Source organism: Abramis brama, assembly GCF_963993115.1.
Source record: "Abramis brama genome assembly, chromosome: 8".
Classification (NCBI taxonomy): domain Eukaryota; kingdom Metazoa; phylum Chordata; class Actinopteri; order Cypriniformes; family Leuciscidae; genus Abramis; species Abramis brama.
Genome location: NC_139970.1, coordinates 32,580,209 through 32,605,739, shown reverse-complemented (window position 1 = coordinate 32,605,739; position 25,531 = coordinate 32,580,209). Strand labels below are relative to the sequence as shown.

Below are 25,531 nucleotides of genomic sequence, written 5' to 3'. Positions count from 1 at the left end.
ATTCTGGAACAAATTGCCTACCCTGCCTTTAACCAGTGATCATAGATGGCCTGCAATAGACCCCCTGAAAGACAGTAAATGCACTGTACATCTTCTACTACTACTTTTTTTTTTACTTACACATTTTATGTATTTTAAATTGATTTTAGATGTTATGTGATCACTTGAAAACATTTTCATACTTTTTACTGTTTTCACTGTAACCACAGCGAGGCTTTCGGTATTTGATCAATACAATTTACAGATGAGACTCTGGCACTTCAGTGAAGGTTGTACATAAAAAAACCTCTGTTTCATTTAGGTTTTCTGTTTACTTTTAGATAGTCTTTGTCTGGAGTAGTTTTAATATTGGTTTAGTTGCTTTGTTTGTTCTCTTTCATGGTGCAGTTATCCAAATGCAATCCTTGGGAAGATTTCTGTTTTATATTTGAGTATGTATGAGTAGGCTACATATGTATTGTTATTAGTTGCATTTAAAAGAAGAGCAGTAACATTCTTTAACACGTACTCAAAAGAACATTACCTACGGTTTCCAATATATATAAAAAACCTCTTTGTATTGTCTTGCTGAGAATTGACGTAGACACTGTTGGTAAACTGCAAACAATAAAGTTACTTTTGTATGTTTTAAACAGAGATTTTTGATCCTTTGAATACTTTCCAACATGCCATTTATGCAGAAATTTGCACTTTTCATTGTCAATTAAATTGTTTGTTAATAATATCAAAATGCTTAATTATATTACTGCGGAGAATACGCGGTTTATGGAGTATTTTGTGTTTTGTTTTTTTGGATTGACCATACAACTTAACATACGTTTGAATGTTGTGCTACCTCAGTTGATCATGTTTGAATCAATTCCGTTTATTTGTCTTTTTATTCTGCATATTCTATATGCAAACGTTTGAAGTATAGACTGTAAAAAAAGGTTTGAACAAACAAAACGATGGGCGGGGGAGCGACTAGACAAGCCAACAAATTTTCCGTTTATAGCTCCGTCATTCGCATCGCCTCATCCTATTGGCCACTTCTGTCCAAATGGGGGCGGGCCCAATGCGAAGGCGTTGGGAAGCAAAAGTGTCAATGTTAAACAAACCTGGATCGTTATCAGTTGATTCCAACATCATCTACAGATAAGGCTGGTCAGTGGAGACAGGCAGCAGCAGGAGGTCAGCGTTTCAATTAAACCTAGTGACGCAGAGGTGCCGGTGGACTGGCTGTTCTCAGGTAAGTTACGCGGCTTTGCTTGGAAACAAATGTCTTACAGAACAATGCCAATGCTTATTCTGAACCTCGCTGTAATGTGCATTTGGCCTCAAACATTACTGTTGTTCAACTGAAGAAGCATGGTGAACATCTACAGATCATAATACAATACATAAAGCATTTGTGTGGCTATGTGTTCTACTAAAGGCCTTGTTTACAATGGTAGAGGACGAAGTTGCTGAACCTGCCAAAATGTGTAACGTTAGCCTATTGCGGTAGTGATTTATTCTTTTCAGCAATGCAACCCTTTATAATAATAATAATAATACAAATATTTTTTAAAAATACCATATTGACCACAGTTAATGATTGCTATGACAGTTATTACTGTAAAATCATTTTGTTGGAAAACCCATCTTAATTTGGTACAGTAGCTGGTCATTAGTTGGATGATTAACTAACGTTACAAAAACCAGCTTGAACATCTAAAAGCTGGTTTGTTGAGCTCTAAGGTGGCCTTAGTAAAACGGGTTGATTAGTCTAATTTGAATCTGAAAATACTGATTACTTGGTTAACTGCATGTTGTTCAGACTAGTTCTTAAGATACAGTCTGTCTTAACATAGCTATGTTTATGCAACTGGCCCCTGTTTTTTTGTTGGAAACCATGATTATACCATAATGAAATTTCCAAAAGAATTCTCTCTGAACCTGAATTCTCTCATTTTGCAGGAATCATGAACTCTCTCTCGGGCAAAAGTGTGCTGGCGCTGTGCAAGGTTTTCTCCAGTCCCGTGTCACTCCGTCCTGCTATCGTAGGGACAGTGAGGGTCTGTCACACAGGTGTGAACTCCAAGGGCACAGTCTACACCAAAAAACGAGGCTATGATATCACCAGGAACCCCCACTTGAACAAAGTAAGCATCTTTAGGGCGCAAACGTGATCTACGTGACAAAGCAGGCATTAGATTGTCTGCAGCCGGTGCTTTGATGTGATTTTATAACATTTAGTACTGCTAAAGTCCCCAGAGATAAGAAAGAATGAAAGTGGCATTATGAGATCTTTAATCTGAAGGGCAGAGTCTGATTTTGGCCCCTACCAACAAGCATTATGAAGCATTAAGAGGGGATGGTCTGAAAATGCTTCTTAAAATCAGTTCAGGATATGACTCAGGAGTTTTGCAAAGCACTTTTGCGTGGGTCATAGAAATGTGTCTATGTAAATGTTTCTTTTGCATTCTGTATCCTGTTTGCAAAGATTTTCAAGTCAGAATGAGATACAGGATGAGGAATGGGTATGATTAAAAAGTGTAGAACTTAAAAGCCATGGCAAATGGAAACTGTTAGACGTAAACAGTGAGTGGAGAATCTAACAGGGGAGGGTGGCCATGCTTACTTCCCATTGGTCAGAAATAAATAGATCCAACATGTGATGCTTCTACCCTAAGCTGGAAGTTTGCCATGCGCAGACACACTTGCAGGGTGATAATTTGTATTCCAACCAAACTGTAGGAGGAGTGTGCCTTTTTCTTTTAAATTTGCAGCTGTCACATGTTGTTAATGAAGTTATGGTGCTGTTAACAGGGCATGGCGTTCACCCTGGAGGAGAGGTTACAGCTGGGAATCCACGGCCTTCTTCCTCCCTGTTTCCTCTCTCAGGATGTCCAAGTGCTTCGTGTCATGAAGAGCTACGAGACGCGCAGTAACCCTCTCGACAAGTAACCAAACTTCATTGAAACATTCAGGATTAACTCAGCCTGATCCATGCCAATGAAAAGCACAGTGATGATACTTTTGTTGGTCCATTTCCCATTCATACTCAAAATAACCATTCTAACTCTACAGATACATATTGCTGATGACCCTGCAGGACAGGAATGAGAAGCTTTTCTATCGTGTGTTGACCTCTGACATTGAAGAATTCATGCCAATTGTCTATACTCCTACTGTGGGCCTGGCCTGCCAACAGTATGGCCTTGCATTCAGAAGACCAAGGTGAGGTATATACATTATCTAGACCTGGAACGACTGGTTTAGCCAGACCAATTCTGAATCAAATGCTTATAAACACTCAGACCAGTCCAACCAGTTTTTCTTAGCTGCATGGGGTGAAAAAACGAACATATAAGGAACACGTGGTTTTGACTTTTTTTCCCTCTAGAGGGCTGTTTATCACCATCCATGACAAGGGGCATATTGCCACCATGCTGAACTCATGGCCGGAGGAGGACATTAAGGTATGTGCAGAGTGATAAAGTGTCATTCAGTGCCAGTAGATGGACGTTTCATTGTATGTGTATTAATAGGCCATAGTTGTGACGGATGGAGAACGAATCCTTGGCTTAGGAGACCTGGGTGGCTATGGAATGGGCATCCCAGTGGGCAAACTAGCTCTGTATACAGCATGTGGAGGAGTGCCACCTCAGCAGTGCCTGCCTGTGCTGCTAGATGTTGGCACTGATAATCAGGTAAAATGAGATTAGCATAATTACACTACTGTCAAACAAAAGGTTTGGGGTCGGCAAGATTTTGTGTTTTTGAAGTCTCTTATGTGCACAAAGGTAGCATTTATTTGATCAAAAATAAAACAGTAATATTGTAAAATATTATTAATATTTAAATAACACTTTTCTATTTTAATCTGTTTTAAAATGCATTTTATTCCTGTGATGGCAACGCAGATTTTTTTTAAAGCAGCCATTTGTATGTAGCCATTACAGTCTTCTGTGTCACATTTATCAGAAGTCATTCTAATATGCTCATTTGGTGCTCAAGAAACAATTCTTATTATTATCAATGATAAAAAACAGTTGTGCTGCTTAATATTTTTGTGTAATATGTTGTTCAGGATTCTTTGATGAATAGAAAGTTCAAAAGAACAGCATTTATTTCAAATAGAAGTCAAAAAAAAATCTTACTGTCCCCAAACATGGTAGTGTATACTGTAAAACTGTACTCTGTTGTTCATAGGTTTCATTGGATTTACAAACATGGTTGTCCTGTTGTCTTCTTTTAACCCATTTCTGTTTGTTTTTGTTCAGACCCTCTTGGATGATCCCTTGTACATCGGCTTAAAGCACAAAAGAGTGAGGGGCAAAGAATACGATGACCTCATTGATGAGTTCATGCAAGCCGTCACTGACAGGTATGTTTGAAACTAAAATTCTGAAATGAAAGATGATTTACTCACCATCATGTTGTTCAAGTCATTGTTTTGAGCTGATATTTTCACTGAATCAGTGGATCAAGTTCACAAATCTGGTTTGAATGATTTGTTCATGAATCAGATATTATCTGATTCATGCTTTCAACTCACTGACTCAATTCGGTTAGGTTGTTCTCAAGTTAACTAGAGGGTAAGATTATGTGTGTGAAATACTTGCTGACTGTAAAGACATGCCATATTTTGTTTCAGGTATGGGATGAATTGTCTAATTCAGTTTGAGGATTTTGCGAACAACAATGCCTTTCGTATTCTCAATAAATACCGCAACCGTTATTGCACCTTTAATGATGATATCCAGGGTAAGTATGCACACTGTAAAATCTAATATATTACATATTACTATAATGATTTGTATTCTTTATAATGGAAAACTTTTATCAAGAGCTTGACTTTTATCAAGAGCCATAAAACTGTTTACTTATCTCTTTCTCCGCCTTTTTCAGGCACAGCTTCGGTTGCTGTTGCTGGGATCCTTGCTGCTCTTAAGATCACAAAGAATAAACTCTCTGACCACAAGTTCGTATTTCAGGGAGCAGGAGAGGTAATGTGCATTCAACTGAAAGAAGCTACAAAATTTTACTGAGAAATAGCAAATACAAGACCTATTACAAAGCACTTATGGCTCGTTTCCACTGAGCAGTACAGTACGGTACGGTACAGTACGGTACGGTTCGGGTCTGTTAACCATGATCTGGCTAGCGTTTCCACTGCCAACAGTACCCTTACTTGATAGGCGTGGTGTTTCGATCGACGTAATTTTCGCGCGAAGAAGAACATAGTAAACTACAATGGATGACATACAGCAGATCTTGTTCTTGCTCCTCGACATGTTTGTCACAAGAAGACAAGCGCCGACATTAGGCTTTTCTCAATATTAAGTACGCAAAGTTTGTACTTGCCATGTGCGACTCACTCCTACATGCACATGGTACAGCGCGTTCTTAAAAGCGTCACTCAGCTCGCTCTGCTACTCCGGTTATCTCTGTTACTCTGTATGTACAAATTTAAGCAACAATAAAACGAAATATGTTATAAAACACTACTCTGCCTCTTTTCGTTTTCATTTAAATAAATTAAACATTATAGGGACACAAATGTGGTTCATGCGCAACGCATATTGATTATTCACTGCACGTTATACGTTATTCTATTTATAACAAAACGATTTAAAACACAACCCTAACGTTACCTCTTTTCGTTTAAATAATAAAAAAAATTACACATTACAGGCAATATATGCATTTGTACAAATGTTGCAATAAACATCAGTGATAATCTTGTAATAAGAAAATGACAAGAAACCATATTTCTTTTTGTAAAATTTCAGTTTTATCAATAATAGCCAATATAAAAGTTTAAGTAAAAGGTACAAGAAGCTATACAATAAGAAATAAAGCAAACAATTCAGTCAAATGTCCAAATGCTGCGCTAGTCTAACATTACAACAGTAAAGTTAAATACAAATAGCCTATAATATGAAACTAAACTTAGCCCTCAGTCAAAACGATTGACAGGGAACGAATTATATATTCACGAGACCAAAGATCGCCCGTTAGGTCTGCACAAGACGAATTATATCTCATGTTTAACCACTACCGTCGGAGTCATCGGCGAACGTCAGAAGAACTAACTTAGCCGAGGAAAGGCTCATCCAGCCGGGAAACATGAGCGCCGAGCGCCCGCTGATCGCATGGATCTCACAACCGGGGAAAAACAAATCATCTTTATAAATAAACCACAGATTAGAGCTTTAAACAACTACATTCTCACCTGAAAAACTCTTAAAATTACATTTCGTGACACAGTAACAGTATATTATATTAAACTGTATATAAAAAAATGGCGCTTCTTATGTTGTCATTCCCCTCGTAGCACGCGCAAGTGACGATTCTCTGTCAACCAATCAACGTCCTGCAGTGAGTCTAGCTCCACCTTTTAGTACCGTACCACTGTGCTAGGTACCCCAACGGAAGGGTACCCAAAAAGTGGTACGGTACGGTTCGGCTTTTTGGTACCATTCTCAACTTTTGGCAGTGGAAACGCAAATAAAAGGGTACCGACCCGTACCGTACCGTACCGTACCGCTCGGTGGAAACGCGCCATTACAAGCTTAAGGCCCGTTCACACCAAGGACAATAACTATAACGATAAGGATGTTGTTCTAAAAATCGTTTAGCAGAGTCCACACCACAACTATAACGATTAAGGCACAGAGAAAAGATATCATTGGAGTCACTTTCAGAATAATTTTTTTTCCCAGCTGATGAACAATAAAAACATTGACAGCCAATCAGAATCCATTCTGCTTTAAGAGCTCAAGCATTTAAAGCGGCAACGACAAAATAAACAGAACATATCGTCCGCTGGAGTGGACGCTTATATAGTTATAGTTATCTTTCTTGGTGTGAAGTATGAACGGGCCTTTGCAATAGTTATTTCAGGATGATCAGATGTGTTTGTCACATGACCAGGCTGCCTTGGGCATTGCTCACTTACTGATAATGGCCATGGCCAAGGAAGGTGTATCTCATGCTGAGGCTGCCAAGAAGATTTGGATGGTGGATTCTAAAGGTCTAATTGTCAAGGTAACAATCAAACCCACACCAGCTTGTCATTTCTTTCATTAAAGCTATATTTTTCCTCCTCCTCAACATCTGAATATAGAAAAAGTATGTAGGCTTAATTGAAAATGCAAATGCATCAATTACAGCAATAAACTGCATTTGAATGCTTCCAAAATTAAACGTTATACCAAAACTGTTATTTGGCGTCATTTGGCCATTTAGGGCAGAAGTCATCTGAACCATGAGAAGGAAGAATTTGCACATGATCACCCGCACATCAAGACTCTAGAGGAAGTGGTGGAAACTATTAAGCCCACAGCTATAATTGGTAAGGAGTGTTTGATCCTCTTCTATACCAGTGTTATTTTAGTATTATTTGTCTCATGTGGTGACACTTATAATGGTGCTTGGCGAATCTTAATAGTTTTTATTTATACTATAATAATTGCAATGGCATATTGAAGCCATTAGGGGGCATAAACGTTTATATTTTTACAAAAGTCGAATGTATTTCTGTTTATAATGCTAAATGCATAATACTTTTACTGTTTGAAAATGTCAAGTTTGTTGTTTGTAATCCCATCTATCTACAGGTGTGGCTGCTATAACTGGTGCTTTCACTGAGAAGATCATCAAGAACATGGCTACTTACAACGAACGTCCAATTATTTTTGCCCTCAGCAATCCCACAAGCAAAGCTGAATGCACAGCAGAGCAGTGTTACACGCTTACTGAGGTAATCTTCTCTGAAATCAAATGAATAAAACTGGTGAGAGGGATGTTAACTAATGGTCTCTTATTATAGCATCCCAAATAGCAGTCAGACCAAATGCTTTAATGGCATGTGTGTGTGTGTGTCACAGGGAAGGGGCATATTTGCCAGCGGAAGCCCCTTTAAAAAGGTCACTTTGGCAGATGGGCGCAGCTTCATCCCTGGCCAGGGAAACAATGCTTATGTGTTCCCTGGAGTCGCATTGGGAGTCATTGCCTGTGGTGTTCGCCACATCTCAGATGACATTTTCCTTACTACAGCAGAGGTAAATGCACATGAAGAGATGCAACAATAGTAAACGTGAATTTGTGCTTCAGTACAAAACGCATTGATTTTCAAATTTATTCAATGTGAAAGCTAAAATGAAGGATTTGATTTATCTTTTAGGCGATATCTGACATGGTTACTGAGGAGCATCTGGCTGAGGGTAGACTGTACCCTCCTCTGAATACCATCCGAGAAGTGTCCTTCAAAATTGCTGTTAAGGTCAGTAAGTGTTCCCATATGCAGATGATGATGATGATGAATACTTCAAGAACAGGTCTCATTAGCCAACTCTACATTTCGGCACCCATAACAAATATGGAATGAGACCATGCTAAATTAAGAGATTTATTAATATAGCAAAGTAGGTTGTAAGAGCTGTCGGGACAGATTTCACAGTAAATCGGTGCTGTACAGTTACTTTTTTAGATGTTAGCACTAGTGCTAGTAAACAAAATTAAAAATGTATTAGCACACAGAACAAAGGTTGTTGTTCAATTCAGAGATTGATTTTGGCACCCATAAGAAATATGGAATGAGATCTTGCTAAATTTAATAGATTTATTAATATAGCAAAGTACACTACTGTTTAAAAGTTTAAGGTCAGTAAAACTAAATTACTTTTACTCGGCAAGGATTCAAAAGTGGTATTACTAATGTTACAAAAGATTTCAGTGAAATACTTTTTATTCACCAGAGAATCCTGAAAAAAAAATGTATCCACAAAATATTAAGCAGCCCAACTATTTTAAACATTGATAAAATCAGCAGAATGATTTCTGAGGGATCATGTGACACTGAAGACTGGAGTGATGGCTGCTGAAAATTCAGCTTTACCATCACAGGAATAAATTATATTTTAAAATATATATTTAAAAAGCTATTTTAAATTGTAGTAATATTTTACAATATTACTGCGTTTACTGTATTTTTATCCAAATAAATGCAGCCTTGATAAGCTTTTTCAGATGTTAGCACTAATGCCAGTGAGCTGAAATCGGTGCAAAATCAAAAATTTATGATCACACACACAATAATATAATACACTAGCATGCATCAAAGTTATCACAAATAGATTAATTTTGTCTTTGCATAAGTTTTAATTAACTTGCAAAACTGAGCAAGTCTGTCACTGTACTCTGCAATAAAGCAATAATTTTGTTCACTCACTCTTTTTTTTCTTTAGATTGTGGACTATGCCTACAAGCAGGGCATTGCCTCTTCGTACCCTGAACCCAAAGATAAAGAGGCCTTTGTTTTATCCCATGTCTACAACGCTGACTATGACTCCTTCATTCTGGATTCATACAGCTGGCCCAAGGATGCCATGAAGGTTCAGAACGTGTAGATTATTTGACCATCATCCTCTATAAAAGGGATATACTTATATCAGTCACATACCTTTTTTCTCAGTTCATAATCATGACGATATACACTCCAGCTCCAGTCCACCCAATCCTAAAACACTAGCTGTTCCCACTGATTTGGCACGAGATGAGCTGTATCTGCTGTGGGGTAAAAGAGATAAAAGAATGCAGTGTTCATTCAAGCTCAGAATGTCTTTAGATCAGTGGCTCAGTTCAAAGGGAAGAAATGCAGCTCTGTTTAAAGAAGTTGCAAGCTTTTTCCCACTTAATCAGGCTTGTTTCTCAGTGGTCCTCCTCTCCAGTATATTAGTTCTTCATTATTGTTCTTTCAGCTCTTTCATTTATTTCTAAACAGTTATCCGCTCCAACTATTTAGTACTCCTGCAAATGCAAATGTCAGTGCAGGGAGAGACTTTTGACTCCCACTGGGAAATGACAGACTGCCTGGGTTGAATGTTTGTATGTGAAGGTATTTTTTATCAGGTAGGTAAAGTAGTCATCTAATGAGCTGCTGTGTGAATTGCACATTGAAATGTTTTTTTTTTTTTTTTTTTTTACAAGTTAATCCTGTTGTCTACACCAAAGTTTGTCTCATTTTAAACATATAATTGTCATGTAACATATAATTGTCATGCAATGAATACTGGAAGTTGTTAGATTGATCATATCTGTTTAAGTGTCCACCTGAGAAGCGAGCTATTCGTCTCTGTTCATTGCAGCATGTGGAATTGTTTTTAATGTCTCTCCTCATTTTGGAATATGCTCTGCTTATTATTAGTAATGCTCAACTATGGAATTATATTTTAAGAAATTCAAGATTTTAAAGGAACAGTGACTTTTAAATAAACAAATAAAAAAAACCAAATGGGTTTAGTTTATGAGATTGAGCTGACGTCTTGGTCCTAGGCTTTGGACTGATGTCCAGCTTCACCTCTCTGGACGTCTAATGGGTTGAGGGTTAGAGTTATGGGTAGGGTTGGGGTGTGGAGCAAATGGATGGACAAATAATCACTGTAGAGCAAATGGGTGGAGCTTACATCTAGCTCCTCTTCGCTAGATGTCCAGAGAGGAGAAGCTGGACATCATTTGACTGCAGTGAGCACCACTTGATGGTTTGATATTCTGGCTCCACCCATTAGGCCCAAATTACATTCAGAGAGGGGGAGCTGGACTTCACACTCCACCCATGGCTCTGCAGTGAGCAGCCTCTCAATTTAGACTTCTTATCCACATGTACAACTCTCACTTCTCAAAATAGTCCAGTCATTTTATGAAAAAAGGTTGAACAAATTGCAACAGAAGCAAACTCAACTGATTTTGTATCCTCAATATGTCCTGAGTAAGGAAAAAAAAAGTCCCGAAGAATCCCATTAGGGGAAAGTTTCGAAAAAGACCCAAATATATCCTATTCATACGCCTATTCATTCTTTTTCTCACGTGAATAGGGTAAAAAATTTAACCTTTAGATATCACCATGAAAATTACTGAGTTGATTTTGAGTTGACATATTGAGGATACAAAATCAGTTGAGTTTGCTTCTGTTGCAATTTGTTCAAGGTCGACCCCCATTTTGGCTTAAAATGACTGGACTAAAAAGCCAGTTACATTTTTTTCCCATTTCTCAAACTTCCTCTATGCTCAGTTTCAGTTAGGGTTAACCCTTATGTTTCCTTGATGGATTGGCATCCATTAAAACAATTTTTATAAAGAACAGTCCACGATGGGAGATTAGCTTCTACACGAGTAAATATACTCAAACACACTTATAATTTTTAACTAGTTAAAATAATTACTAATCTGCAGTTCCAAAGATTATTCAACAGATTTTTAGACAAAAACACAATGGATGCTTCAGGAATTTATTTTGTTTAGTCATGAGCAACACTAGATGATGGATGAGGAATGTTAAGAGCTTCAATCCTTAATCAAAATAATTTTCTCTCTCTTGCAACGGCATCTCTGCTCTGATGATGTGTTCACCAGTGAGATGGTGGGAAAATAACCTGTCTCTCACATGAGATCGCAGCAATAGCAAATAATTCAATCAATTCCAGAAGGACAAAATAAAGTCCTGCCCTACATTTATTTTTCTCAATAGTGATGCTATTTCACTTATATATCACAATAGGGAAGAAAAGATTATAAGAACTTCTTTTTCATGCTAACTTGTCATGTTATGTCACCCTAAAGGGTGTAGTACCACCATAGTAGGCTCAGAGTGGAATATTTTTTCAGCTGTAAATAACATAAAAAATGGAATGGAATGGGACAAATGAACACAAAAAAGGGAAGTGTTAAATAAGGCACATTAACTGACTGTAAACAACTCTTCCAAAAAAAAAAAAAAAAAAAAAAAAATGAATACTTAAAAATACAACAGACGTACAACATGATATAACTATATACATTTTTGGATCATTCAGAGGTAAATGCAAATTGGGAGAAATTATATTAATGTTTATCAAAGGCATGACGGGCAAAATAAATATTAAAGCCAATAATTATGGTTAAATGTACACTTAGATAGGCGTCAAAGTATAATTTCATTTATACAGTAGTTAACATTTGAAGTGGGTCGAAAAAGTTCATCAAAGTTGTCCTAAGACAAGAACGGGTATTGTTCAAAATTCATGTATAATTTTGATGAAAGGTTTTGATCCACTTCAAACGTTGACTACTGTATCTCTGCATGCTCTTCATAGTTTGTGTCAAATACAAAAATCACGTGACGTATGGCATTTATGTCAGCTGGACAGACAGATTATGACCAACTAATGCAATCACAGTTTACCAAGGCACAAAAACAGATGTTCTTGCACTTATAGTTTAGAATACTCTTATATACCTTCTGTAATTGTCAACTCATTTCAATAAATGTTATTTACAAACTGATTTATAAATAAATATTTTAATTCTTAATTTTTAAAAACGGATTCTGCATACCTCCGAATATTGCCATTAAAGTATAAAGGGCTACATTAACTGTTTGCTTTTGTATGTCTAATCAACAAAATTATTCTGAACATTTGCAAGCCCAAACAGATAGCAAAAGGGCTGATCCCAAACGTAGAGGTTTGGAAGAGTAGTACGCTCACCAGTTCCTCAAGATTGCCAACAAATGCCAGAACCGTTATCCTCATGGGCAACGCTCCGACATATAGTGCAACTGCACATCTAGTGACCTGAGTTCAATTCCCAGCGCCGATCCTGTTCCCCTCTCTAAAAAGGCTAAAAATACAACTTAAAATAAATATTCCTCAAATACTGCTAGAGAAGTTTAGCCTTGCATTAGCCATGCCTTCTCTTTTTCCTTACTGGACAGATGTGGGAAAGGACAAAGTTAAGCATGTTTGATATAATGTCAGGTGGAGGGTGTAGCTGATGAGGGTGGTGGTGGGCCAGTGTCATCTCCCAGGCATCCACCAGCTGGACGTTCAGACCTTTAAACATGGCTCGGAGCACTGCGTCAAGCTGTTGAGAGTACCAGTCGCTGTTGAACATGCTGGACTCCGGGTCCAGTTTCTGGAGATTGGCTGTGCGGATCAGGACCGAAGTCGCTGGTTCTCGGTTCAGCAGTCGGATCACCGCCCTGCGGATGTGGCGCAGGCGCCGTATGTAAACCTGCACTGGGAAAGTGCTGAAATGTGACCAGATGCTAATCACGACCACCGTGTCCGAGCCCCCTCGTAAGCCGTCCAGCTCATTTGAGATATAGTGCATCTCAGCCGAGAACACGGACGTGAAGCGGATCGGCGGCCCGTGGCAGCGGTATCTCAACAGTATGTTGTGGTTGCTGTCGATTGCCATGTACGGGCCAACATTCTTCGGGCTATGAAAGTTGAATTCTTTAAGCTCTAAAATGTTGAGGGAAAAAAGAGGGTGAGATGTAGATATGAATCAGGAAAAGAAAAAGAATTGATGCCCACCCAAAAAGAAAATGTTTAAAATACTTCTTTAGGATGAGGATATATGGAAAAACTCACCACAGACCACAAACAACAAATCTCTCTACTTCAGTTGTCTCAGGAAACATTTACACTGTTGTTTTTAATGGAACCTATTCAATGTGTCTATACTATAATAATAATAATAAAATATTTTTTATTTATTATGAATAAAATAAAAATATGATAATAGTAATATTATTATTAAAATATTTATATTTTACAGGATTACAGGTATTTTACAGAATAACAGAAATGCTAACACTATTATTCATGGCTGTCTTAATTTCTTTGCTTTCAAACTTAAACCATAGAGAGCTTTTATTTTACTATAAAACACAAGAAAACCTTAAAGCTTCTTTTTTGTTGAAAATAGATTTATAAATGATTGTCATTACAGATTTGGAAAGATGGTTGTATATTACGTTTTTTAAATGCACATTATAGGCAACCCAAACTCACAGCGTTTGGCATGTACAGATCTACACAAATGACCTATTTTGTATCCAAAACTTTCTGCCGAAAGGTGTGAAAAATTTGCATCACTGACAACCAATCATTTTTGTGTGCTCTGGTTTGTTGACATTGGATTGGCTAAAGAAAATCTGAAGATGTGATCAAAACCACAAAAATCACCTTTAAAAAGATTTCCAAAAATATTACAGACCTGGAACATGGGCAATGAGATACTCGTACCACTGTCGCACAGTGGAGTCTCCATACATGTACACCATTTTCCCTCTAAGACACTGGGTTATGACTGAAGAACCATTAAACTGACGCATGGCGACACCACTCAACGGCTTCCATGATCCCTGGTAGTAGTAACCGGAAGGAGTGAATTTAAGGTGCTTCCCTTTGGTTCGTACTGGAAGGAAACAGAAATATTAAGGTTTAATAAAGGAAAGAAAGAAGTGACAATGAGGAAATGTTGATTTATTCCAAACTGAGCAAAAAAAAAAAAAAAAAGAAAAAAAAGAAGATGAGAACTCAGAATCAACAATTACAATCCAATTTTCTCCTGTTTACAAAATAGCAGGGACATGTCGTTTATTTTGCTTTTTGTTTTGATATAGGAAAGATGTATAACCAGAGCTAGAGGTTTTCTGTTTGTTATTTTGGCCTGTCTCCCTCCCAAAGGTTTTTAGTTACTTTCCCTCAATGAACTCTTTTGTCTAAATAAACACCTACTTTTGCTGCATTCGATTGCTTGTTGCGAGTGTTTGAAGTTTCTTGAGTAACAAAACAGCATATTACAATGATTTCTGAAGAGAAGACTGAAGTAATGGCTGCAAAAATTCAGCTTTGCCATCACAGGAATAAACTACTTTTTAAAATGTATTAAAATAAAAAAACAGTAATTTCAAATTGTACTAATATTTCACAAAATTACTGTTATTAATCAAGCTCAAGTTTTAGGCCATGTAGGCAGACTATCAGCTGTTCCACCTTCTCCAAATACCATGATTCCACAACCTAAAGTGTATATATATATATATATATGCCAAATGAGAGAGGAGCCCAGTGCCGGTTTCAGTTCAGTTTAAAAAGGCTAGCCTAAATTCATTTAGGCTTTAAAATAAATATTGTTTGTAGGCTAATGAATGGCACTATAATTTATGTATATTTTACACTTACATTTTTCATTCTTGTTTTGCATTGAATACCGTTAAATTGAAAGGACTTGTTGTGGATATGTAAAATACATGTTGATATTGTTTGTAAACATTTACTTTTTACCAGGATTTTTTACATTGTTTTTTAATGTAATAAAATGCGACTGATATAAATCCTCTAATGTGAATAAAGGCATATTTCACGTCACTATACAACATATGTCCTTATTACGAGAAAATATGTCATTTTAACAAGAAAAATTAAGTTTTAACAACATAACATCTCATTATTGCAAGAAAAGATGTTGTTAAAACGACATAACATCTCGTTATTTCTTGAAAAGATGACGTTAAAATGACATAATTACGACATAATTGAAAATTAAAAATAATATGTCTGTGGCAGCAATGTGCCACCGTAAAAGCATGTCTCATGTTTAGGACAAATTGGATTATGCACTTTCCATGGGTGTGTGTTCTGTGATTAACTTTCTTGGGAGGTTAATCACAGGTTCAGCTATATTTAATGTACTGCTATGCAGAACCCCAATAAGGAACCATACTGCCAAAGACAATACTGAATCCACAAAAAAAATAAAAAAAATAATAATTATTGCCAGAGTGGTCCTGACTGATCTCTTGATTCAAATAAATGCAGACTTGCTGAGTACAAAAAAAAAAGACTTATTTCAAAATGCGTTTGAAAAATCTGACCGACAGAACTTTTGAATGGTAGTGTATATATTTCATGTATATTTCAATCATTACCTTTAGAAGCAGGTAGAACAGTCACATTGTCCACCCCTGCAGAATGTATTGGGATTTTGAGATTTACTCCACTAAATCAAAACAAAATTGAAGTGTCATTCATGAAGAATGCAGAAAAAAGGTGCTCTTTTATCATTAAATTGAAGTATTTATATATCAGCATTCTCAGCAACATAGGCCAACAAAAACAGTATTGCTGTAGTTAACTTCTCACTCACCTGTGGAAGAACTGTGACTCGTAAACAGTGAGAAGGTGTTTCTTATACCCCCCTTTTGAGTGGTTGATCCGTGTATCACAGTCCAACATCTTGGGCTTATAACAGAACCAGGGTTCTCCGGTCTGTGGGTCTGTGTAGTTGCAAAGCGGCTGCTGTTTGAGTGGCAGGCACAAATTACACAAAGTGGTCTCAGAGAGGTACCCTGAGCGGAAGAGGCTCTTGAAGAACACTCGATCCGATTGCTCCTCTCTCAGTCGCCTGAGGATCATCACGGCCTCGCTGGAGTGAATCATGGTCAGTTCCACCTGCACAACGCCTGCCCAAAGCAGTGGGAAAAATACAGTGTAGTTTCCATTGTTGTGGTCGAGTACCTGCCCCGCCACACCTGCCGCCAGCTCTGGTGTGTGAAGTCGTGCTACTAGGAAGTCTCCTCCGTGTTTTTTGGGCTGGCCCAAAAAGTTTTGCATCTGTACCTTCACTACAAACTGCCCACCAACCTGCAGATCTCCAGGGTCTTGAATAGTATAATAGCTCTGTGCAGGATCGCTACTTTGACGCAACGGCAGCCCTAGCATTGATGGCTCTGGCCAGGCAATGGATTTGAGAAGATAGCTCTCCTCCCTGGCTTCCTCTGCGGAGGGCTCCTGGCCGAGGTGGGCACAGAATGAGTAGTTGAACTCCACAGGTAGAAGAAATTCAGAGGTCTTCAAGACTGACTGGATGCTGTTTTGAAGCTGATAGAAGGTAGAAGCTGTCTGACAGTTCCAGCTCTGCAGGAGACAAAATCACCAATGTGATATTTCAATACAGAGAAGCATGGAAAAGTCTTTGAGAGTTTAGAGCCAAAATTAAATTGTTTTGGCTTATTGTTGACCTTCGAAAATAAGTGCATCATCACGGGAATTTAAAAGAATGCATGTATTCGACAAAACCTGCTTTTTACCCTGCCTTTAAAAGTAATGGAGACCTTATTTTAACAGTAATGTTTCTGCACAAACAAAACTGTAACATGGCAATAAGTGAATGATCTATTTATACTTCACTGCTGTGTACTAAATAACATAAATTGTGTTGCCGTACATCCTGTTGTGTGACCACAAAGAGCTAAATTATAGTATTATCTTCTTCTAGCACCTAGGTAGTTAGCTAGCAGATAAAAAAAGTATTACACAAAGAATGGAAACATGAACTACTACGTGCTTCCACACTGCAAAATAAGCTGAATAGTTACTGTGTTATTCTGTAACTAGACAATAGTTGAACTAGATCCTCTTCCTAACAACTTCATTTATTTTTTAAATCCTGAGCCAGTTGCATAAACATAGCCAATATGGTAAGATAGTGTCTTGAATTCTAGTATGACCCACTAGCAGTTAGTCAGGGGCAGTCGGTCTTACTTTTCTGTATCAAATTAGGCCAATCTACACCGTTATGTTACTGATTTAAAAAAAATTAACCATCTTAAAGAAAAGAAATTGATGTCTAACTTGTAAGACTAGTTTTAGAGGTTTATGTAAGCGGCCAGAATCTGATCAATATACTGTAGTGTACTTATAAACCATTATAACAAAATATAACACAAGATGAGGCTTCCACTTACTTCCAACGAGGTGATATTCCACAGCAGGAATAGAAGTCCTGACAGTGCCAGCAGAGTAAAGACCGGAACATATTTGGGAAGGTATTTCTCCATGGTTTCCTCTCTCTGTCATCCTTCTGTCCGACACTAGAGTGGGTCATGGCTGGCCATTTTTGCATGCTAAGCAAATAAGACAAACCAAAATAGCATGTAAGCAGCAGGGGGAGGTTCTTTGGGGGCTTATGGCCCTGATGAAGAAAAATTAACATGTATATTTACTGTACCTAATATTTATCCAAATGAATCGATATTGAATCACGATTGGAATCAAATCACAAGAATTGAATTGAAATAGTGAAATATGTGTAACGTTAGCCTAACGTACCAGTCATTGTACCATGTAAATACTGTAACATGTCACTAAACTCTGTCAAGTTACCAAATGTTATGACAATCACAATACACGTATTTTGATGCAAGGTTGTTGTTTTTTTGTTACCTATTTTTCATACGTGCTCATTAAGTATTAACGTTAACTAAGTTAGTAACTTAGTAAAGAGTAACGTTAATGATCGGTTCATGTGTCGCTTAAAATGAGGCGCTACAGAGATCTGTCACGTCGGTTACGTCACATTAATAAGCGCCAAACGGTGTTTGAATTTCGTAATAAAATTGACAGAATCTGAGAACTGCGAATTTGTTTCATATCAAAATTATAAATTAACCTGCTCTTTCTTGTCTGTAGGTGTCCTCTTTGCTTCGCGGTTTTTCTCTGCGTGAGAAACGGATGCGTCTGTGGCGTGAAAGCGTGCGAGAAGTGTCTGTTGGCTGCTTGCACATGACGTCACGCTGTGGCGCGAAAAGCAGATGGAGGGCAGTAAGAAATTTTCTACATAGTACTGTCACAAACTCAAAATGCCTGTTTTGCGTCGTTTATTGTTGCTCAAATCGATCAAACCACAAGGAGCTTTTATCGCGTAAATTTTATAATTTTTTACTTTAAAAGTTGTCGCCTTTAATGGTGTTTTGCGTCAGCTGAAACTGAAATGAATATGGACACCTGCTTACCTTTTGATTTAGTTAAATATTCACATTCTTCATGGTATCGTTTGCAGGGAAAATAAGCTATTTTATCGCATTGAATACTCATTTTACTTTTATATATTGCATAAGTGGACAGTGGGCCAGACTAAAAACCCATAGCTTTACCTTGTGTGGCTGATGTTTGTTCTAACGTTAAACAAGTCAGAGTCGGCTGGGTTTTGAATTGAAGATGTTGATATTGTAATTAACTAATTAGCCAATCTGTTAGTTCTCTTTTCAAACACAAAAGTCTCCATTTTAATGTTTAATGTATTAAAAAACAAATCACATTTACAATACTTATTGAAAAATAAGTTTAACGTCAGAAAATTGTATTTTATATATATATATATATATATATATATATATATATATATATATATATAATACAATTTTGAAATATATATATATTAAAAAAAAATGTATTTCCCTGGATCTGACTGGGTGGGCAAACTGTCAAATCGGCCCACTCGTAGCTCCGCCCCTGTTATGAATGCATCCACTACTTTCAGTAGATGGTCATAGGAAACTTTTAGCTGTGTTGCCATGTGTCACGAGATTAAGCAACGGAGAAGATAACACCCTGTCTAGAGAGCGAATGCGCTTGTATAAACCCATCCAACGTGCATAGGTGCCACTGCTACACACCATAATAAAACCATGGTTAATTTTCTTAAGCTTCAGCCATCATATGGTAGAAAGGTCCAAATAAAAAAATTTGTTCAACAAGTTGACAGAAGTTGATCCATTTCTTTTTTTGGAAAGGTGAAATGTAGGCTAAGTGAAGTTGTATTGTTGTCTTTGTAAATATTCACTTTCCCATATGGCCACGAAGAGGGTCACGTTCAGTTGACAGACGCCGACACACTGTATTTTTTGTATTTATTTCAACAAATGACAACCAAAATCACATCCATTGAAGCTTTGTAAACGGTTTTGAAGTGGTTGCGTGCAAGTTCTGCTAATTCACAAGCCGAGTGAGAGTCATACTCGCAAATGTAATGTTAATTATTAAACCAAACAAAATACAAAACTTAAAATAAAAAAAATAAAACACGTATAGGCTAAATTGATTATTTTATTGAGTGATATGCAGTGGGTTTAATCACTGACATTATTATTAGATCCGGCATCTTCCCGTCACCTCCCTAAGTGTTTTTACATGTAGAAAATGCAAAAAAAGCGTATTACATTGCCCAGTTTTCTCCCTGAATGATGATGTGAGTTCCTATGGCAATTCTCCATTCAGCACGAATTTTCACAATCACGACAGAAAGTCAAAATACTGCCCTAAGCTCACTAGCAGAAAGGCAGCGTGATATAAAACCAGACCTCAGCTTCACATTCTCTATATCTACCACCTCGATGGCAGGCAAGGCAAGGCAAGCATTTCAATTAAGTAGAAAAATCGCTCCTCTTCATAACATAAGGATCACGTAAAACATGTTGTGGATTTCAAAGTTGAGCGCATCAACACAATTTTTTTTTTTAAATGTTAATGTGTTAAAATGTAAAACCCCCTCATTTTGTTCCTTTTATGATGCATAGTAGCAGTGCCAAGTTTCATTCAGATATATTTTTATTTACTGGTAGCTCAATGAGCTCAAATGTTGCATATGTAATAGCTACATTTATTGTAAAAAAAAATCCATTTTATTTCATTTTATTTCCAGTTTTGTTCACCAAAGTAAATGAATCCTTGAGGGTGAGTATTGTTATTTTTTTCATTTAACTGTGGTGTTCATGTTTAAATTATTTTATGATTTTAGAATTGAGATATTCTTTGGAATGAATAACATGTCATCTGTCATCTCTCATCAATCACCAATTATAATAATATTGTTGTGTTAGACTGTTCGGCTATTTATCACTTTAGCTCATTAGTCAGTAGTACAGTTAACTTTGTGCATCATCTTATTCATTGAGAAGAGAACGGAAGATGATTATTGCATTGTTAATTTAATTTATTTGCTATATTGTGCACAATTGACTGAGTAATAATAAGGGTTCTTACCATTATGGTCAATTTGTAATCTAATCTTTTCCACAATTGACACAACAGCCAGCAAGACAGGACTTCATGCCGGTTCCTGTGTACTTTTGGAAGAAAAGCTTGGAAGGGATCTCATCAGCTTAGCATGCAAGCATCACATCACGAAACTAATAATGGCAAAGGTTTTTGCTACACTGATGGGACCATCTAGTGGACCAAACATAAAGTTGTTCCAGAGATTTGGTGAATATTGGGGTTCAATTGACCAGTCTAGCTACAAAAGTGGACTGGATGTAGACTCCATCGCGTCGGCTCTCAATCCAGTTTGGGATGACCTCATTCACTTCATTCGGCAGCAACTAACAGGGTTTCAGCCTGCAGCTTCTGCAGTTATCGCTTCTACTACTCGAGCAGAGTGCAGTGCGAACGTACACATTCAGGCACCTGGAGCTTTTCATCGAGCTCGGTGGATGGCAAAGCTGATATACAGTCTGAAGATTTTCCTGTTTCGCTCCCAATTCCGATTGACTGCACGCAAACTGTCATCTCTTGGCCACTTCAACACTTTCGTACTGAAGATCTATTTGAAGGCCTGGTTTACATGTGCATGTGCTTCGTCTGCTCCACAAAATGATCTGCAGCTACTCTGTGAGTTGGAGAGCTACAAGGAAACTCACAAAGCTGTTGCTAAAGCTGCAATGAAGTCATTCTCTGGACATATATGGTACCTAAGTGAAATCCTGAAGGGTTTAGCGTTCTTCGACTCTGCAGTGTCAGCTGAGCTGAAGTCAGCCATGGTTACAGCGCTCGACAACAAGACAACAGATCATCCTCGATGCATTGCGTTCAACAGCACACTACCTCAAAAGCAGCTGTCTGACTTTGTATCGCTTTTCACAGCATTGAAAATTCCACAACATTTCCTGACCAACAGTCCAGATACATGGGACAGTGACAACGACTACATTGATGGCCAACGGAAAGTGAGAAGCTTGAAAGTTGTCAACGATGCAGCCGAGTGAGGAGTGGCCATGATTCAGGCATTCAATTACGAATCAAGAGGAACAGAAGCAGTTTCTATTGCAAGTCGTGGAGAAACACCGCCATGACTTTCCAAATCCTAACAAGTCCACCTTTACAGCAGTTAGGGAAGTGGTTGCTGCCGCAACATCCACATCTGCAGACATTACTTGCTGACATTTTGGTCACTATTTGACATCGTTTGTGTTCAACTGATTGTGCTGTACTGTTGATTATTAACTGCTGAAGTAACAGTTTAGTCTACTTTTTGAGGATTTTTGCAATATTCTGATTTGTGATGTCAAAGTTAATATTACATGATAGTATTGGAAACTGCCGCATATTGTAAAACTTTGTCCGCGTTGAGCTACCAGTAATAATCATTAGAATACATCCAAATTTTGTCAGCTTTTTTCTTTTCACATTACTAACACATTTGGGGGGTGAGAGGATGAAAAATAGAAAGAAAAAAAAAATTGAGTGGTACCCTAATGTATATAGGAAAATGATAAATAAAAAATAAAGCAGTGAAATTCAAAACATCATCACCACATAACACAAAAGAAAATAATGACTAGGATGGCAAGTCTTATTAAAGACTTTTGTTTTTGATTCCGTCATCTTTGTGCATCTATATACAGCCAAGTTGTGACAGAAGACCTGGCCAAGATAAGATTGTAGCGGTGTGTTTTTTGTAGTTTGGTTTTGTTTTTTATGTTTGGACCTCCCTGCACTCCCTTGAGCAGGGGGATAGTCCCTCGAGGAACACTTGGAAGAGAACCTTAACCTCTCCTATTTAACATCGTACCTGGACAACTGCCTCTGTTCCTTCCTGCTTGCAGGCCTGAACACTGCCGCCAGAGCGCAACTGTCCAGGGAAGGTCCTAGAGCTCGCTTCATCGACTTCGTGGAATGGGTCCTGGCGGCCTGCAAATCACCGCTCACCGTCGGCAGCGAGAGCATCTCCACCATGACGTTAGAGTCAGCGAAACACTGCCACGGAGCCCGAGTAACGCATGTCTGACCAGGTGTGTGAGCCGGCTGCTTTATTAATCGCCAAGGGAGTGCTAGTGGTGTTTGAGGGGATAGAAGTGAGCCCTGCCCACTGCACTGGAACTCGGTGTCTTTCGAGAGGATGATACCCTGCCCCCATTGCTTCCACATGAATCTGTCTGTTCTGTCCTGGTCCGCCAGCCTCCCTCCACCACCTCTAATGACTTTGTTTCATCATTATCTGTGCATGTCTTAAGTCCCCAGCCACTCCTGCCACCCAGTCATCGCAACCTCCCTCAGCAACACCTCTGCCTCCTTTCAGTGGAGTGGCAACACATCGGGCCTGCTGGGAGCCATCTATGCCTGGATGTGGGGAGCTCCTCGACCTGTCGCCCTGGCTCCTGTGCTCCTTCCTCAATGTCAGCAGTGACCATTGGATTTTTCGGCCTCGCCGGGCTCCCTCGGAACGTCGGCTTCACCTGGGTCGAACATCACCATGCTTCGCTGCAGACTTGCGGGCCGCCTGCTGCTCTCCAGCCCTCCACTCCTTCAGCTAGCTCTGCCCTTCCTCAGGCTCCGCCTCTGCCCTCGGTCATTCCAACTCAACCTCAGCCCTCTGGATTCCTGCTGCCATCTCGGTGGGTTGTCACTTCGGCTCTGGCGCGGCCGCCTAGGTCATCGGAGTCCGGTCGCTGCATCGGCTCTTCGGGCTCCCACCACATCATTGTCGTCTCCGGTCGTCTCCCTCCCGTGACGCCAACGTGGGAGACTGTCTCGGCTGTGGCCTAAATCTCAAGTTTTTGTCCTATTTTTAGCAATAGTTATAAAGATTTATAAATAAATCAAAACTGACTACTTCTACTTCAAAATTGTCTAGTAAAGCACAGAAAATATTACTTAAATCATTAATTAAATTTTTATACAATCTATTACTTTCAAACTATATTTGGAATGCAGGGATGTCAAATGTACTGTTTCTTTGCTTTTCATTTCATGACTATTTTCACTTTAACTTTTAACACAATGTTTACTTAACGGAACTATTTGCAGGCTACATACTAATGTTTTATTTACTTATTAATAGCATTCAATTTCAACTCATTTCTCCTTTTTTTCTCCAAATATGAAAATAAAATACTTTTGCAATGGTACAGAGAACAGTACAATTTTACAGAAAATGTATGCATAAACATTCTAGGGAATTGCAAAACAAACCCATTTTTTCCACACAAGTTAGGTTTTAGAGTCTGAAACGCCGAATATCAAAACAACTATTTCGGTGCATGAGTGGATGCTGTTTAGATGCCGGGGATGTTAAAACATACATACAATGACGTAAAGATTGGGAATTCATGTAACTGCACATTCTCAAGGCTGTGAACGAATGTAGCATCAATCATTAACTCACCTACTTTACTGATGCTCCAGTCCTGACGTGCTGCTGATGCTGACTGCTTTGTTTTATCCATTATGAACACAACATAATGACCAACAGTCAGTCAAAAATTAAAGAAATAACCGAGTCACTGAAGCAGACTAGATCAGAGGACAACCAGAAGTGGCTGCGCATCGAGACTCGAGAAGCGTTTGCTAACACAAATCACGCATCGCATCATCGTTTCCGCCCCAGTTGTAAACAGGAAAAAACGGGAAACAGATAATAGTAATATGATTTCGTGTGGTCACATTTTGCGCTTCAATAGGAAATAATGAGAAATCATTTTACATTTTTTACGTTGCATCAAAGGACGTTCATAATGTTTTACCTCCATGACTGAGGTCGCATTTGTCGACTGCATACGTCATTGAGGCTGATCCGTATTAAAACTTCCCGGTTTGATTGGACAGCAATCCAAATGTGACATGTTTGCAATTTAATCCCAAATTCGTCGTTTTGTTTCGCAATTGTGCATGCGCCAATCCACAGATGAACTGCTGGTGGTGGGATTTATTTTTATTTTACTTTACTGACCAAGACCAAAAACAATAAAGTGTTGTTCGGTAATTATAAAGAATGTAGTTTCAATGAAAACAATATTTATTTAATGATAATGTTAATGTTCTGCACTGCAGTGAGGAACCATTGCCTCTATAGATGTCTCTGATTGGTCGAATGCGCTGACGTCACCTTGATGACATTCATACTAGGCGCCAATCCAGACATTGCTGGCTGAATCCGAAATCGCAATATTTAGAACTACTTCACCTTATCAAAATTGAAAATATGTATAATCCTTTCTATTAGGGATAATAATAATAATAATAATTAGCCTATATTAGGCAAATCGTAAAGAAGAAAATGTTTCACCTAAGGCATTGGTAAAATGGAAACAGGATTTTCATTAGGCCTACCTTTTTTCAGAATCTGTGGTCACATATTAATAAATATGTAATTCCTAATAGAGTAAAAGAAACTCACTTTAAAATAATAAACAGATAGTATCCATGTGATTATTTTATCAGTAAGTTTAAAGAAGGGATTTCTCCAATTTGGTATAATTACAACTAAAAAATAAATGTACAATTGTTTATGTTTCCTCTTTACAAAAACAGTGTTTCCTGTTTTTGTAAAGAGGAAACAGAAACAATTGTGCATTTATTTTTTAGTTGTAATTATACCAAATTATTTTGGTCCAAAGTTTCTCTGTTTATTTTTGAGGTGTTTTACAAATGTATCACTATAACTGATATAATGGTCTTGTTTATGGATTGTGATGTCGGTTAATTTATTGGAAATGGATAATATAACTAAAAATTTAATTTTATTTGGGAAATAGCCAGCAAAATGTATGTTAACTGTACCAAATGGTAGACTATTTTCCACTGACTTAAAGTTTTTTTTACGACTCTGTGACTTCCAATACAGAACAATCGTAAAGCTGTTAAGACATCTCAGCTGTTGAAAAGGATACTTGATT

At 37.9% G+C, this 25,531-nt stretch overlaps 2 protein-coding genes across 4 annotated transcripts; one reads left to right on the top strand and one right to left on the bottom strand.

Moving 5' to 3' along the window:
- The first annotated feature begins 1,041 nt into the window (after positions 1-1,041).
- Positions 1,042-11,253, top strand: me3 (malic enzyme 3, NADP(+)-dependent, mitochondrial). Its single transcript, XM_084121153.1, has 15 exons — positions 1,042-1,228; positions 1,939-2,123; positions 2,791-2,924; positions 3,052-3,201; positions 3,368-3,443; positions 3,513-3,674; positions 4,248-4,351; positions 4,622-4,731; positions 4,876-4,973; positions 6,904-7,017; positions 7,219-7,324; positions 7,590-7,732; positions 7,860-8,033; positions 8,156-8,254; positions 9,219-11,253. Exons 2-15 carry the CDS (start codon positions 1,944-1,946, stop codon positions 9,378-9,380), a joined length of 1,812 nt encoding a protein of 603 aa, XP_083977279.1. The 5' UTR covers positions 1,042-1,228; positions 1,939-1,943; the 3' UTR covers positions 9,381-11,253.
- nxpe3 (neurexophilin and PC-esterase domain family, member 3) lies at positions 11,245-24,724 on the bottom strand. 3 transcript variants are annotated; one of them, XM_084121154.1, is made up of 6 exons: positions 24,022-24,724; positions 17,546-17,704; positions 15,946-16,715; positions 15,728-15,798; positions 14,011-14,211; positions 11,245-13,253 (listed from the first exon to the last, which is right to left on the bottom strand). In XM_084121154.1, the coding sequence occupies exons 2-6, from the start codon at positions 17,636-17,638 to the stop codon at positions 12,688-12,690; spliced, it is 1,701 nt and encodes a 566-aa protein (XP_083977280.1). In that variant the 5' UTR covers positions 17,639-17,704; positions 24,022-24,724; the 3' UTR covers positions 11,245-12,687. The 3 variants fall into 3 exon arrangements, with proteins under 3 accessions (XP_083977280.1, XP_083977282.1, XP_083977281.1); XM_084121156.1 differs by having other exon boundaries at positions 24,380-24,515; XM_084121155.1 differs by having other exon boundaries at positions 24,026-24,191.
- Between the last annotated feature and the right edge of the window lie 807 nt (positions 24,725-25,531).

Bases quoted from the DNA above. Each gene is read 5' to 3' on its own strand.
- me3 (XM_084121153.1), top strand. From the start codon at position 1,944: ATGAACTCTCTCTCGGGCAAAAGTGTGCTGGCGCTGTGCAAGGTTTTC. The intron at 7,325-7,589 runs GTAAGGAGTGTT...ATCTATCTACAG, and splicing joins TAAGCCCACAGCTATAATTG to GTGTGGCTGCTATAACTGGT. The intron at 8,255-9,218 runs GTCAGTAAGTGT...TTTTTTCTTTAG, and splicing joins CCTTCAAAATTGCTGTTAAG to ATTGTGGACTATGCCTACAA.
- nxpe3 (XM_084121154.1), bottom strand. From the start codon at position 17,638: ATGGAGAAATACCTTCCCAAATATGTTCCGGTCTTTACTCTGCTGGCA. The intron at 14,212-15,727 runs GTAATGATTGAA...GTTTCCTTCCAG, and splicing joins TGTTCTACCTGCTTCTAAAG to TACGAACCAAAGGGAAGCAC. The intron at 13,254-14,010 runs GTCTGTAATATT...TCAACATTTTAG, and splicing joins TCTCATTGCCCATGTTCCAG to AGCTTAAAGAATTCAACTTT.